This window comes from Pyrus communis, chromosome 15, assembly GCF_041283825.1.
Source record: "Pyrus communis isolate YQ-2024b chromosome 15, ASM4128382v1, whole genome shotgun sequence".
Taxonomy (NCBI): domain Eukaryota; kingdom Viridiplantae; phylum Streptophyta; class Magnoliopsida; order Rosales; family Rosaceae; genus Pyrus; species Pyrus communis.
This window is the reverse complement of record NC_142579.1, coordinates 25,325,226-25,337,966: the sequence shown is the minus strand read 5'-3', so window position 1 is coordinate 25,337,966 and position 12,741 is coordinate 25,325,226. Positions and strand designations below refer to the sequence as shown.

The following is a 12,741-nucleotide window of genomic DNA, read 5'->3' as shown; positions in this document are numbered from 1 at the left end:
TGATTATTGTATTGTTGGATTGATATATGTGTTGATCAACTCGTGTTCATATATGAACATGACGCAATTATAAATGCATAAACATAAAGATGATCGATATTTATTCAAACGCTTGTGTATCTTCTTTACCGTATAAAGTCTACTTCTGAAAACATTTTGAACTCTTAAGTCATTTGGACACTCAAAATAGGTCTTTACAAAATTCACAATGATGTGAATCATGTGATGAGTTAGTCAACATATAAGATAACACCACTAAGCCGCCCACAAAAAAAGGGAAGCAAAATCCTTATCTGAAACCCTACTTTCCACCCAAAATTTGTACACCGACAAGAAAGTGAAGTAATTTCATCAGAACCAGCAATTCAACCATCAGAAAAGAAGAGTCACTGTGACTGATCACATTAACAATTCATTACCAAAATCTGAGATTGCTTGAGAAGCAAGCCAGCTTTGGAGAAATATCCGACTGCCAAAACAACTACAAACTTCTTTTTTGTTTCTTTCAAAGCTTTGTATCCTACTCTCTATCTAATAATATTCTACGGGGTTCCTACCACGATGTATCTGTACAGTTGCTTGTAACACAAGTTACAGAACAACAGTTCAGCTCAGAATCCCTGGCTGTGTCTACCCTAATCAATATACCTGTGGTTCTACTGTGTATCCTACAAAACTTTAGCAAATAACCGATCACTCATGCACTGCTACAGGTCGACAGCAAAAGAAGAAGAAACTTGATCTGCACTTCTTTCGCCTTTTAACTTTCTTTTTCTCTTCGGACTTGTCATTCGCGTGGACTCTGGGAGGCTCTTCTTCCTTCAAGTTGCTGTCTTGAGGTTCAGATTCCGGCACATTGACTGCTGGAGGTTCCAACTCAGCCGCACACAGTTGTTTGTGGTAGTTGGAAAGATGGCTTGTGATCTCCATGAACTCAGGTCGGATCTTTGGGTCGTCGGCCCAACAGGACTCCAGGAGTGGAATGAGATCTTGAGGAATGTCATCCAGCTCTGGCCGTATTTTCTGAAAGCACGAAGGGAAGTCATCCACCAACAGTCATTTAACTTCAGAAAATAGTTTTTTCATGTTACACTCAGTCCATCCCCAGCAAAATCAAACTCAAACTCAAAAAAATTTCAATCCAAAACGTCAGCTAGCATACAATGTTGTTAGTCATCTCAAGGCAGCTCAAAACAATCAAGCACCATAAAATAGAAGTCAACAAAGATTTAAAAGATAATAGATATGAAGTATTCAAGGACTTTCAATAGCTATTCGATAGATTTTCGGGTTTCTGTTCTATCCGTTTCTGTTTGAATGTCATTCGTAGGACTTACGTTCGCTGCTGCATATGCAACTATTATATTAGTCCGTCCGGAGAAAGGAGTTTGGTTTATGATCAGTTCCCATAGAACTATCGAGAAGCTGTACACGTCAGCCTTGTGATCGTATTCCTTCTTTGATCCTTTTGGAACTGGCTCTGTGCTGAATAGCTATTCAGATAATAAGAAAAATAAAATTAGCCATATTAAGAATATACATATGTGTGTGCGACCACGTGTGTGTGTGTGTAAATATATTTTGCAGTATATGCATGAATAATGAAGGAAGAACAACAAAAAAAATTGCACCTCGGGAGCCATCCATCTGTAAGTGCCCGCCTCCGAGGTCATGGCCCCGGATATTTCTTCTCTAGCGTGGCCGAAGTCGGCCACCTTTATCATGTTCAGGTCTTCTGTAAGAAGCAGGTTGGCTGGGGAAAAGAAGAAGAGTATCAGTTAGAACTAAATTCCTCCGGTAAATGATGTTTCAACCCTAACATTCAAGAATTAGAACTGAGATGAGTATGCAAAAGCAAAAGAAAGCACGATGAATTTACCAATGCATTTCTAGCAAATGTTCAAAACTAAAAATGAGTAAATGTTTTTGTGGATCAACAAATGAACTCATTTACAGTTATAACTTATAAGTGGGACATGTAGCCAAGCGAAACGCCTGATCAGTTGGTCCTCTTTTCAAAGTAAACTAAAACAACTAGAACAAAAGGGAAGTACAAGGAAAATGAAAAATAACCTGGTTTCAGGTCACGGTGGATGATGCCATTTGCATGCATGTATTCCATAGCTCGACAGACATCCATTGCAAAACTTATTGAACACTTGAGATCAGGTGTTCTGGGGCGCCTTTCCCATAGGTACTTCTGGAGGTTACCTCCTCTCAGAAGCTCAGTAAGAATTATCATCGAAGGTTCAAAGCATGCGCCTACGAACTATTTCAGAGCATTGATTTTTATGAGTATATGCACTAGGGGCATTGACCATGAAAATACACACATCAGAAAAATGAGTATTGTAAACTGATTGAATACGTTACGCTGATACAAATCTAGATATATTTAGAGGGTGAAGGATGGTAAAACTGAAAGATATAAAAACCAAAAACTTAAAATCTTATTCATTAAATGGAGCTACATCCATCATAGTTTAAATTACTTGTGCAACCAGCTTGCTGAAATTAACAGGATCGTAAATTGAATGCTAATTTAGGAACAGAAGCGCAGTGATTTCATTTCCTCAGGCCACAATTTCATCTGACCTGGATATAAATTGAAGAAATATATTTCTTGAAACCAAAGGTCAATTTGCATAAGGATATTATTATTCTAAACCAAAACTAAGAATAGTATAGAACTCATACCATACAAAAGAAAAGTCCCTTGCAAGGGGAGAATGATTTCCCAGAAATGACGAGGGTAGATAATATATTAATAAACAATGCAGGCATAAGAAGAAATAAGAGGAATGGGCACCATACCTTGACAATATTGTCATGTTTCACCTTCGAAAGCATTGATACTTCCCGGTGAAATTTTTCTTGACGATCAAGACTAACATATTTTGTTTTGGGTGGCCGTATAATTTTTACAGCAACAGGCTTGGATTGGTACCTAGAAACATAATTTTGAAAGCTTCAGCAGTCTAAAATCCAGGACATAAAATTCCTCAGCATAGAACAACACATAGATTATGACTTACATACACAAAAAGAACATATGATCGATTTATTACATTTAGCATACAAGTAAGATGTCATCTCATATTAATAGATTTCACAAAATTAACCCCGCCACAAACATCTAATGTTGCCATTGATCATTAATGCTTTTCATGCATGGCAACAAAGGGATAAAGTTTCTGTAAATGACATCTACGCCGGACTGCTTGCTTGCCCAGGAATTAACCTTCAGGTATAATAAATAGGATAAGTAGGAAATAAACCATGTCAATGAATCTTTGAAAAGGCCTGGCCAAGGAAAAAACATCTAAAGATATCCTTCTTTTACATTCCGATCAACGTAGGGCAACTTCACTTCTATGATTCAAAATAATTACCCTGACAGCTATATTTATAAATTGTCTTTTCGTGCATAAATTACACTAACCTTGCAAACACTACACATCCCAATTCTCTTCGACTATCTCTCATTTTCCACCTGTTCAGAAGACTTGCCTTAAACCTGTTGATTCTCTAACATGTCTTTATATCTAAATCTGATACTGTAAAGAATAATCTGGTCACAACTGATATCACATCACCAAAGTCCACATATCAGACTATAATTCTCTCTGTCCTTGACCTGCCTAAAAGTGTTGATTTCTTTACTAATTTTTATATCTAAACTTAAAAATCCAACAGTAATCTGGTCTCCTTAACTGATTATTACATCCTTGAAGACCACCAAGTCAAACAATGATAATCTCATGAAGGGATAAGAAAACATTTTTATCCTGAGAAGAGTTCAAGTGTGAGAAAGAAAAATACTAAAAAGGATCTATGTTTAAACAGTTCCACTGTATATGCTTAGGTGTACCCTAGTAATCAGGTGATCCAAAGAATTAAACGAAAAAAAGTTATACGATCCAGAGGAGTAAAGGAACAATGTGGATGATCTAAATGATTGAAGGGACAATCGAACCAATGGCTTCTAGGACCCCCCTCACCACCCCATCTCCCAATCCCCAGGCTACTGAAACATAAAGAGGGCAGTGCCTCCAAATTAAAAATGGGAGAATACCTGCCATATATAACCAATGATTTCCCATTTGCAACCTACCACACATAATTACGTATCTCCCTATCTAATGTACTATCGCTAGAGTAATTCATTAAAGAACTCATCGTACATGAGACCACTAGTCGCGACAGCCTGATGTCTTGCAGACAAATATGGGAGGACTCGCCCGCTATTGGACAATTACAACTAAACCAAACCTATCATAATGAAATTTTCTATTCATCCTAAACCGTAAACCCTCTTAAGCTAACAAATGATAGACTCCAAATGCAGAATGTCAACATCCCATTTTGAAGCATTCACAATCACGATCAGTCGAATCTACATTTACGAAAATTTTATCCCTTCTACGCTTAATAATAAATGTACTCCAAAATCCAGAGTGATCAGATCAACTTTGGAGCATTTATCGAAAGCAGTTAAAGCCCGATGATCTCTCTCAGTAACGATTATCAACAATGCTATACTTTATATGTGTTCTCCTAGTAAAGACCGTAATCAAAATCTAACAAACATTGATATAAGATTACTCCCTGAAGGAACCCTCCAGTTCAAAATTTAATGAAGATTCAAAATGATTCCACATTAACATTATACGACAAATGTACCAATGGCAGAGATTTCAAATCCAAAACCTAGAAAAGCGTTTATCAATTATGAGAACCACAACTCCAAGATCGCCTAGAAAGAGGAACTTGGCAGAGGTAGACTCGGCATCTGGCTCACCTGCAAAAATGAATTTTTTCTAAAGGGCTCTTCCCACACTCACTAAGCCGGAAAATTTTCCAAGTTTGATCCTTTGCCATGGAGGGAAAAAGAAATCCTGATATAGATAGTGTTCAGTGGAATAAAAATCAACACTTGCCACCATAAACCCTCAAAAGGGTTTAACGGAAAAATAAACCCCGATTTTGAAGACTAACACAACTCAAACACCAAAGCAAAGCAAAAACACCAACTCAAACAAACCAGCACTGAAAAAAGCACCACAATTCAAGAACATACAAACAATGTGAGCAACCTAAATCAAGAAGCAAAAACCCAAGGATAAAAATAACACAAAGCAAACAGATACAGAGAAGAAAAGTGTTAACGGGACCCACAATCCCTCATAAACAATAGCTCCGCGCCCTTCTCCGAGCACAGAACCAATCTTGATGCAGCTCGGGTCAATCAGAATGCTGGGGTCGAATTTGAAGGCGGAGCTGGCCTTCCCCGCCGCAGCTCCCTTCCCCTCGCCGCCGCTTCCTGTGTTTTCAGCAGGGTCTTTCGTGTACAGGTCGATGAACACGCTTTCCTCTCCCTCCATTGGTGACACCCCCAGTACTACTTCTGCTGCTATTTGCATTTTGCTCAAAGTGAGTTAGAGAGAGAAAGCTAGAGAGAGAGAAAGGAAGCGATAAAGACAGAGTCCAAGAAAGTGGGTTTTTGGGAGAATTAAAAACCAAATTATATAGTCGAAAAATTAACACCCGAAAATCATATAAATGGAAAAATTATGTGTCCATTTAAATGCTGTGCGAGAAATGCGAGGGAAAACTTAGCAAACCTCTCCCGCATTTTTGGGAAAAAAAATTAAATAATTAAATTTCGGGAGCTTCCATTCGCTGCGGGGCCGTCGCGTGGGGTTGGGTTTCAGGTTGCCGCGTTGACAAGGAGGCGATTTTTTGTGGGTCCAGCCCCGTTTCTTTCTGTTTTCGGTTTCGTTGGATAAGACTTGGGGCCAGTATTTTACTCATGGAAATTTCGAGGAAAAATGGAAGTTTAGGGGTGTGCGCCTGCCATAATGTAAATTTCAGAAATAATTATATACTGGCATACCATTTTAGTTTTTGGGTACGTTGTACGTGAACGAAAGCTTTGTATGTGCTGTGATTATTCTAATTGATGACTGTATGTATCATGAACGTTAATAAAAGTTTGAATGTGCGGATTTGTTATTAGTTATAGTTTTTACACATGGTTTATATTAATGAAAGCATTGTACTTGTCAATTATTATATTAATTTTGGTTCATACGTACGTCGAATGTGAATGAAAGTTAGTATACGCTGATTAGTATACTAATATTGATTCAAACATAAGTCGTACTTGAATGATAGCTTTGCATGTGCTAATTAGTATTCTAATTTTGGGTCACAAATATGTCGCACGTTAATGAAAATTATGTATGTGCTGGTTATTATACCAATTTTGAATCAAATGTACGTAGTATGTGCCCTGGTGTCATACTAATTTTTTTTCCACAAGTACGTTGTTTGTGAATGGTTGGATGTTTCGGGAACAGATCTTGTATGTTTGGTACAGAAATAAGTTCTATTTTCAAATAACAAATTTACTAACCAAGGCAGTGTAGGTCAACATTATAATGTTTAGCAGGAAACCAAAATAAAAAATAAAACATATGTAGCTTACGTTGTTGCTAAAGTAGGTCGCATTTTTTCTAGAGAATTTTGTGTGAATGACTGAATATTGTGAAAAAGACATTAAATTTTCGTTTCAAATTAATCAATTTGAGATGAACGATAATGTAATGGGAAGCATGTTGGGCCATGTCGTGGATGGTATATATGAGAGGAAATTGGGTGTTACTCATTACTCAAAATAATAATATGGGATGATATAGCTGCCAATTTACCTTTCTTTTAAATTTTGTGCAGTTGGTGATATGTTTACACAGTAATACGTCTGATTCCACCTACATTTGGATGTACGGATAAGATCAAATTAAGTCTGTAGGTAAATTGTTCTTCTTTGCTTTTTCTTGTAAATAAAACATGGTGTGACTGGTGACATATACTGCTAGTGTTAGTCTTGTGTGGACGCGTAATTTTTGCATGACGCAATTAAAACATGCTGACTTTAGTGGTTCATTAAGCTTTGGTGCTAACTGCCAACTATTGAATCATGTAAGCACATTTGTAGTTGATATTTCGTCACGCGCTCACACATAACTACACGAGACAATGTTAACATGACTCTCTCTTCAATAACTTACGTTGTCTAATTTGGGTCTTTGGAGTTGCAACTCGATGACATTATTACTTGTATCAGGTCTTACCTATCATAGTTTTGCTTTAAGTAGCAGGTGTTGTATAATTAATTAGTTGGTAATGGCGTTTGGGCCTAGTAGTACCTCATAAATCCATGTTTAGGACAAGGAGGAAGGGTTCGATGTGAGTGAAGAAAAGAGGTAAGATGCTGGGGTTATACTGCAAGCTTTACTAAGATTTTTTTAATCATATTAATAAAAACATTAATGAAGCAATTAGGACATTGCTAGGGAGGAACCATTTTTATAGTGAAACTAATTTCATTAGAGCAGTAAACAGATACAAAAACCAAGGTACATGTAAATTGTAAAATCAGCTTGAAGCAACTGCATGTGTTGGAATTTGGTGCAGTAGTAAAGTCTGCCTTAATTTTTATGTAGTTCTATGATTTGAAGATTTCTTTACTCGTGCATTGTTGCAAATCATCGACCCGACTGTTGACTTGTCCCCTGACTTCCTTGTGTAATTGCGGTTCCTCCTCCTCCTCCTCCTCCTCCCCTTAGATTTGGAGTTTTGACCTTCATGAATTCATGAACAAAGGGAAGATCTTCTTCAAACCAGTAGGTAGACGCGTATGCCGCCTCAGCACTTGGAACGAATTTGCAATATTCAAGGATATTATCCAGTAACGTTTTCAGAATATATTTAACGATATACTCTTGGGAGCTGACTTGAAGTTGTTCAAACAACTTGATGATGTTTGAAATGGTACCTGGCATGGTATTTTGATTAATAATCTTCGTTAAAGATTTAATCTTGAATAATAGGTTTTAAGGAAAAACTGAAGTTCTTCGAGAGAGGAAGATGAGAAGTCAAAAGTCTGTGTTTTTCGTTATATCAAACATAAAGTTTTACAAGGACTATATCACTCTTTTTTCTGATAAAAAACAGAACCTACACTCTAGATGCCTAGGAACTCTTCTCCAGCCATTAATGGACATTGGAGGATATCATCCATCCACTTGGAAGAAGATGGGAAACACAGTACAATTAAAAAACCAGATATGAACCCAGCTCTAAGTATTCTAAAAACAGAAACCTAGCCGTTGCACATTTTGAACCAAACGGCTACTTGCTAAAAATAGCAAGTTCTTCACCTCTTCGATTTCAAAGTTCTCTTCACTTCTTTCTACAGGATTGTCATCTGCAATTCGACATTAAGCTTGTATGTAGCTTAAATCTCAACAGCCTCTCCTAAGCTGCTTACTGGCTTCACTCCAAGTCTCAATCTCAACTGATTAAATCTATCTTTTGGCAAAGCTTTTGTAAATATGTCTGCAAGTTGTTCTTCACTTCTGCAGAACTGCACATTGATCATCCTTTCTTGCAGAGCTTCCCTTATGAAATGATATCGCCTGTTTATATGTCTAGTTCTCTGATGAAATACAGGGTTTTTGACCATAGAAATTGCTGACATATTGTCACAAAATAAAGGTGTTGCCTCAGTTTGCATTTCCCCAAAGTCATCAAGAACAAATCTCAACCAAATTGACTATGCAGTTGCCTCAGCTGGTGAAACATACTCAGCTTCAGCTGTTAACAGTGCAACTGTGTTTTGTTTCACAGAGGCCCAAGAAAATACCCCACTGCCAAAACTGAAAGCATAGCCAGAAGTGCTTCTGCTATCATCTTCACTGCCTGCCCAATCTGCATCACAGAAACCAATGAGGATTGCAGACTTGTCTTTCACATATTCAATGCCATAGTTTAAGGTCCCTTGCACATATCTCAGTACCCTTCTTGCAACTCCCAGATGCTTCTTAGTTGGACCATTCATAAACCTTGATAACAGACTTGCAGCATACATAAGGTCAGGTCTAGTTGCTGTTAAGTACAGCAAGCTTCCCACTATTTTTCTGTAAAGCCCTTCATCTGCCAACTCACTCCCATCCACATTTTTAAGTTTTTCACCAGTAGATAAGGGAATGGACACAGGTTTGCAATCTTCAAGCCCAAATTTCTCAAGTAGTGATTTGGCATACTTACTTTGGTGAATAAATACACCTTGATCAGTTTGTAATATCCCCATACCAAGGAAATGATGCAGGAGACCAAGATCCGACATTTCATATTTCTGCATTATCTCCTTTTTGAACTCACAAATCATCTTGTCACTGCTTCCAGTATAGATAATGTCATCAACATATATTGAGACAATTATCAACCCTCCTTCATCATCAGATCTTGTGTATAGGGTGGCTTCACTTGTACTTCTTTTGAATTTACACAGAGAGAGAGAGATAAGCATCAATTTCACTGTACCAGGCTCTAGGTGCCTGTTTAAGTCCATATAAAGCCTTCCTTAACTTATAGACCTTTTGACCTGCATTTTCCAACTCAAAACCTTCAGGCTGCTCAACATACACTTCTTCATCAAGCACACTATTCAGAAACGCAGATTTAACATCCAGTTGAAACAACTTCCATCCCTTTTGTGCTGCTAAGGCAATGAGAGTTCAAATTGTGTCTAATCTTGCCACAGGTGCAAAAGTTTCATTGTAGTCAATCCCTGGTTTCTGTGCATACCCCTTTGCTACAAGTCTGGCTTTGTGTTTTTGAACTGTTCCATCCAAATTCAATTTAGTTTTAAACACCCATTTCACACATATAACAGGTTTATCAACAGGTCTCTCAACAAGTTCCCAAGTATTGTTCTTCTCAATCATTTCCAATTCTGCATTCATAGCTTCTTGCCAAGCTAAATCACTTGCTGCTTCTCGATAAGTCTCAGGTTCTATAATGCACATGTGACACCTTGCATATATATCTTCTAGAGTTTTCAACTTCACTGGAGTGGAGCTTGGTGTGGAGCCTTGACTGTGATTTCCACCATTGTCCTCAACTGACTCATGAGTAACAGTGTTTGAATGAGAACTTCCAACACTGTTATACTGGAATTCATCAGTTTGTTCCTCTCTAACTTCTTCTTCATAATCAAATCCTTCAAGATTGAAATGAGTTGAGGTAGGCTCCACTTGATCATTTTTCCAATTCCATGACTGTTTTTCACTGAAAATTACATTTCTTGAGAGTACTATCTTTTTAGATTGCAGATCATATACTCTATATCCTTTTTCACAGCTCCCATATCTCATGAAGACTCCTTTCCTAGACTTTTCATCAAACTTGTGCCTCAAATGTGACGAAACATGAGTATAGCATACACAACCAAAAACTTTCAGGTGCTTGATTCCAGGCTTTCTACCTGTGAATGCTTCAAAAGGAGTTTTGTATAGAACAGATGTTGTAAAACATCTATTTTGAAGGTACACAACTGTGCTTACAGCTTCTGCCCAGAATTCTACAGGCATTCATTTCTCAACCATCATAGACCTTGCCATCTCACCAATCGATCTATTTTTCCTTTCAGCAACTCCATTTTGCTCAGGAGAGTAGGCAATAGTCAGTTGCCTCTCCATTCCCATGCTTGCATAGTAATCTAGAAACTCATTTGAGGTGTATTCACCATCTCTATCACTCCTTAGCTTCTTTAAATTGAACCCATTTTGCAGTTCAACAAAAACTTTGAATTTTTTGAACACATTGAAGGTATCAGATTTGTTTCTGAGAAAGTATACCCAACACATTCTTGAGAAATCATCAATGAATGTGATGAAGTACATATTTCCTCCAATGGACTCATTTTGCATAGGTCCACACAAATCTGTATGCACCAATTCAAGTGGGCAGCTTGCTCTCCATGCTTTTCCTTTGTCAAAAGATTCTCTGTGATGCTTGCCTGATACACAACCTTCACACACATCTCTCATTTCTGTCAAAACAGGTAGTCCAACCACCATTTCCTTCTGCTGCATCTTTTTCATGCTGTTAAAGTTCAAATGTCCAAGTCTTCTGTGCCATATCTATGAATCTTCAACCATAGAAGTTTTTCTTGCTGCAGGGGTTATGGATTCCAGTGAAAGAGGAAAACATCGATTTCCTGCCATGATCACTTTTGCTACAACATTGTTCAGACTGCTATCATCAAAGATCACTGCCATATTACCCCCAAATAGGACATAGTAGCCATGCTCCATCATTTGACCTACACTTAGTAAGTTTTCATCCAAGCCAGGAACCAGCAATACTTCATTGATATATCTTTTCCCAAGCTGAGTTTCAACCACTAAAGTGCCTTTTCCAGTTGCTTGTACAAGATCACCAGTGCCCATTTTAACTTTACAAGTCACAGATCTGTCAAGATTTATTAAGGTAGACTCTTGTGATGTCATGTGGTTGCTGCAAGCACTATCCACAAACCACACACTTCTATCTTGCATAGTTGATGAGTGACAGGCGTAAAACATGGTTCCTGTAGTTACTTCTTCTTCCTTTGCACAGTGAGCAACTTGCTTGTGACCATCACAGTCCTTTGCAATATGACCAAAACGATTGCACTTCCCACACTTTGGTTTTCCTTTGTATCTGCACACACCAAAATGATATTTCTGGCACACTTGACACTATGGTTTCACAGAACTTTGACTACTGCTCCCTTACTTGTTCTGTGAATTGAATCTGTTGTTCCAATTTCTTCCTGGATTGTTGCTCCAGTTTCCACTCGGAGACCAATTTGATCCCTTCTTGTTTTGTCCCTGCCACTTTTGATTTGGCCTATTCTGAGAACCTTTGTAGGTGCCAGTGACCTGATTGTTTCCAACTCTGAGACTACTAAAAGCCCTTTCAGTTCCTGTCAATCTATCCCTTTCATCATGTAAGTCTTCCCTTTTATCATATACTTTGACAGATGCAATGAGTTCTTCCACTCTAATAGCATCCAGATCTCGAGTTTCCTCAATAATAGACACAATGGATTTATACCTCCTACTTAGACTCATCAGTAATTTCTGCACAATTCTTTGTTCAGTCACATCTTCACCAAGAGACTTCAGATTATTCACAATTCCAAAAAACCTTCCCAAATAGTCATCTAGGTTTTCACTATCTGTCATTCTCATATATTCAAAATCAGCCCTAACTGCTTGAAGTTTCACAGCTCTTACCTTTTTATCTCCTCTGAACTTTCTTCTCAGGATGTCCCAAGCCCCTTTTGCAGTCTTTTCATTTCTAATACGAGGAAAAAGCTCATCTGTTATAGCTCCTTGTATAAGACTCAACGCCTTGGCGTTTTTTATTATGTCTTCTTTGGAGATGGTGGGTGGTTCCACTGGAATTTGCTCAGCTTCGCTACCCTCCTCTCCAGAACCTTCTTCCTCTTCAGGAATTTGCTGCATTTGTACACCGAGTTCCACTACATCCCATAGATCATGCGCTATGAGGATAGTTTCCATCTTGACAGCCCAAAAATCGTAGTTTGCACCATCGAACTGTGGAGTTCGTAAGTCTCCACCGGAAGAACCTGATCCCACCATTTTCTTAGTGAGTATCAGTGAATCAACCAATAAAGGAACCACATTTATCCCTTCTGGGACTTTTTCTAGGAGGAACCTCTCTCACAGCTTTACTCCCTTCTTCGGAATCAGACCAGAAGCTCTGATACCATGTTTAAAATGGTACCTGGCATGGTATTTTGATTAATAATCTTCGTTAAAGATTGAATCTTGAATAATAGGTTTTAAGGAAAAACTGAAGTTCTTCGAGAGAGGAAGATGA

At 38.0% G+C, this 12,741-nt stretch overlaps 2 protein-coding genes across 2 annotated transcripts; both read right to left on the bottom strand.

Moving 5' to 3' along the window:
• Positions 1-375: 375 nt before the first annotated feature.
• On the bottom strand, positions 376-5,761 carry LOC137732074 (serine/threonine-protein kinase STY13-like). Its single transcript, XM_068471374.2, has 6 exons — positions 5,179-5,761; positions 2,815-2,947; positions 2,074-2,269; positions 1,632-1,753; positions 1,338-1,493; positions 376-1,023 (listed from the first exon to the last, which is right to left on the bottom strand). Exons 1-6 carry the CDS (start codon positions 5,421-5,423, stop codon positions 694-696), a joined length of 1,182 nt encoding a protein of 393 aa, XP_068327475.1. The 5' UTR covers positions 5,424-5,761; the 3' UTR covers positions 376-693.
• Positions 5,762-10,991: 5,230 nt separating this feature from the next.
• LOC137712298 (uncharacterized) lies at positions 10,992-12,500 on the bottom strand. Its single transcript, XM_088685010.1, has 2 exons — positions 11,629-12,500; positions 10,992-11,553 (listed from the first exon to the last, which is right to left on the bottom strand). The coding sequence occupies exons 1-2, from the start codon at positions 12,498-12,500 to the stop codon at positions 10,992-10,994; spliced, it is 1,434 nt and encodes a 477-aa protein (XP_088541136.1).
• Between the last annotated feature and the right edge of the window lie 241 nt (positions 12,501-12,741).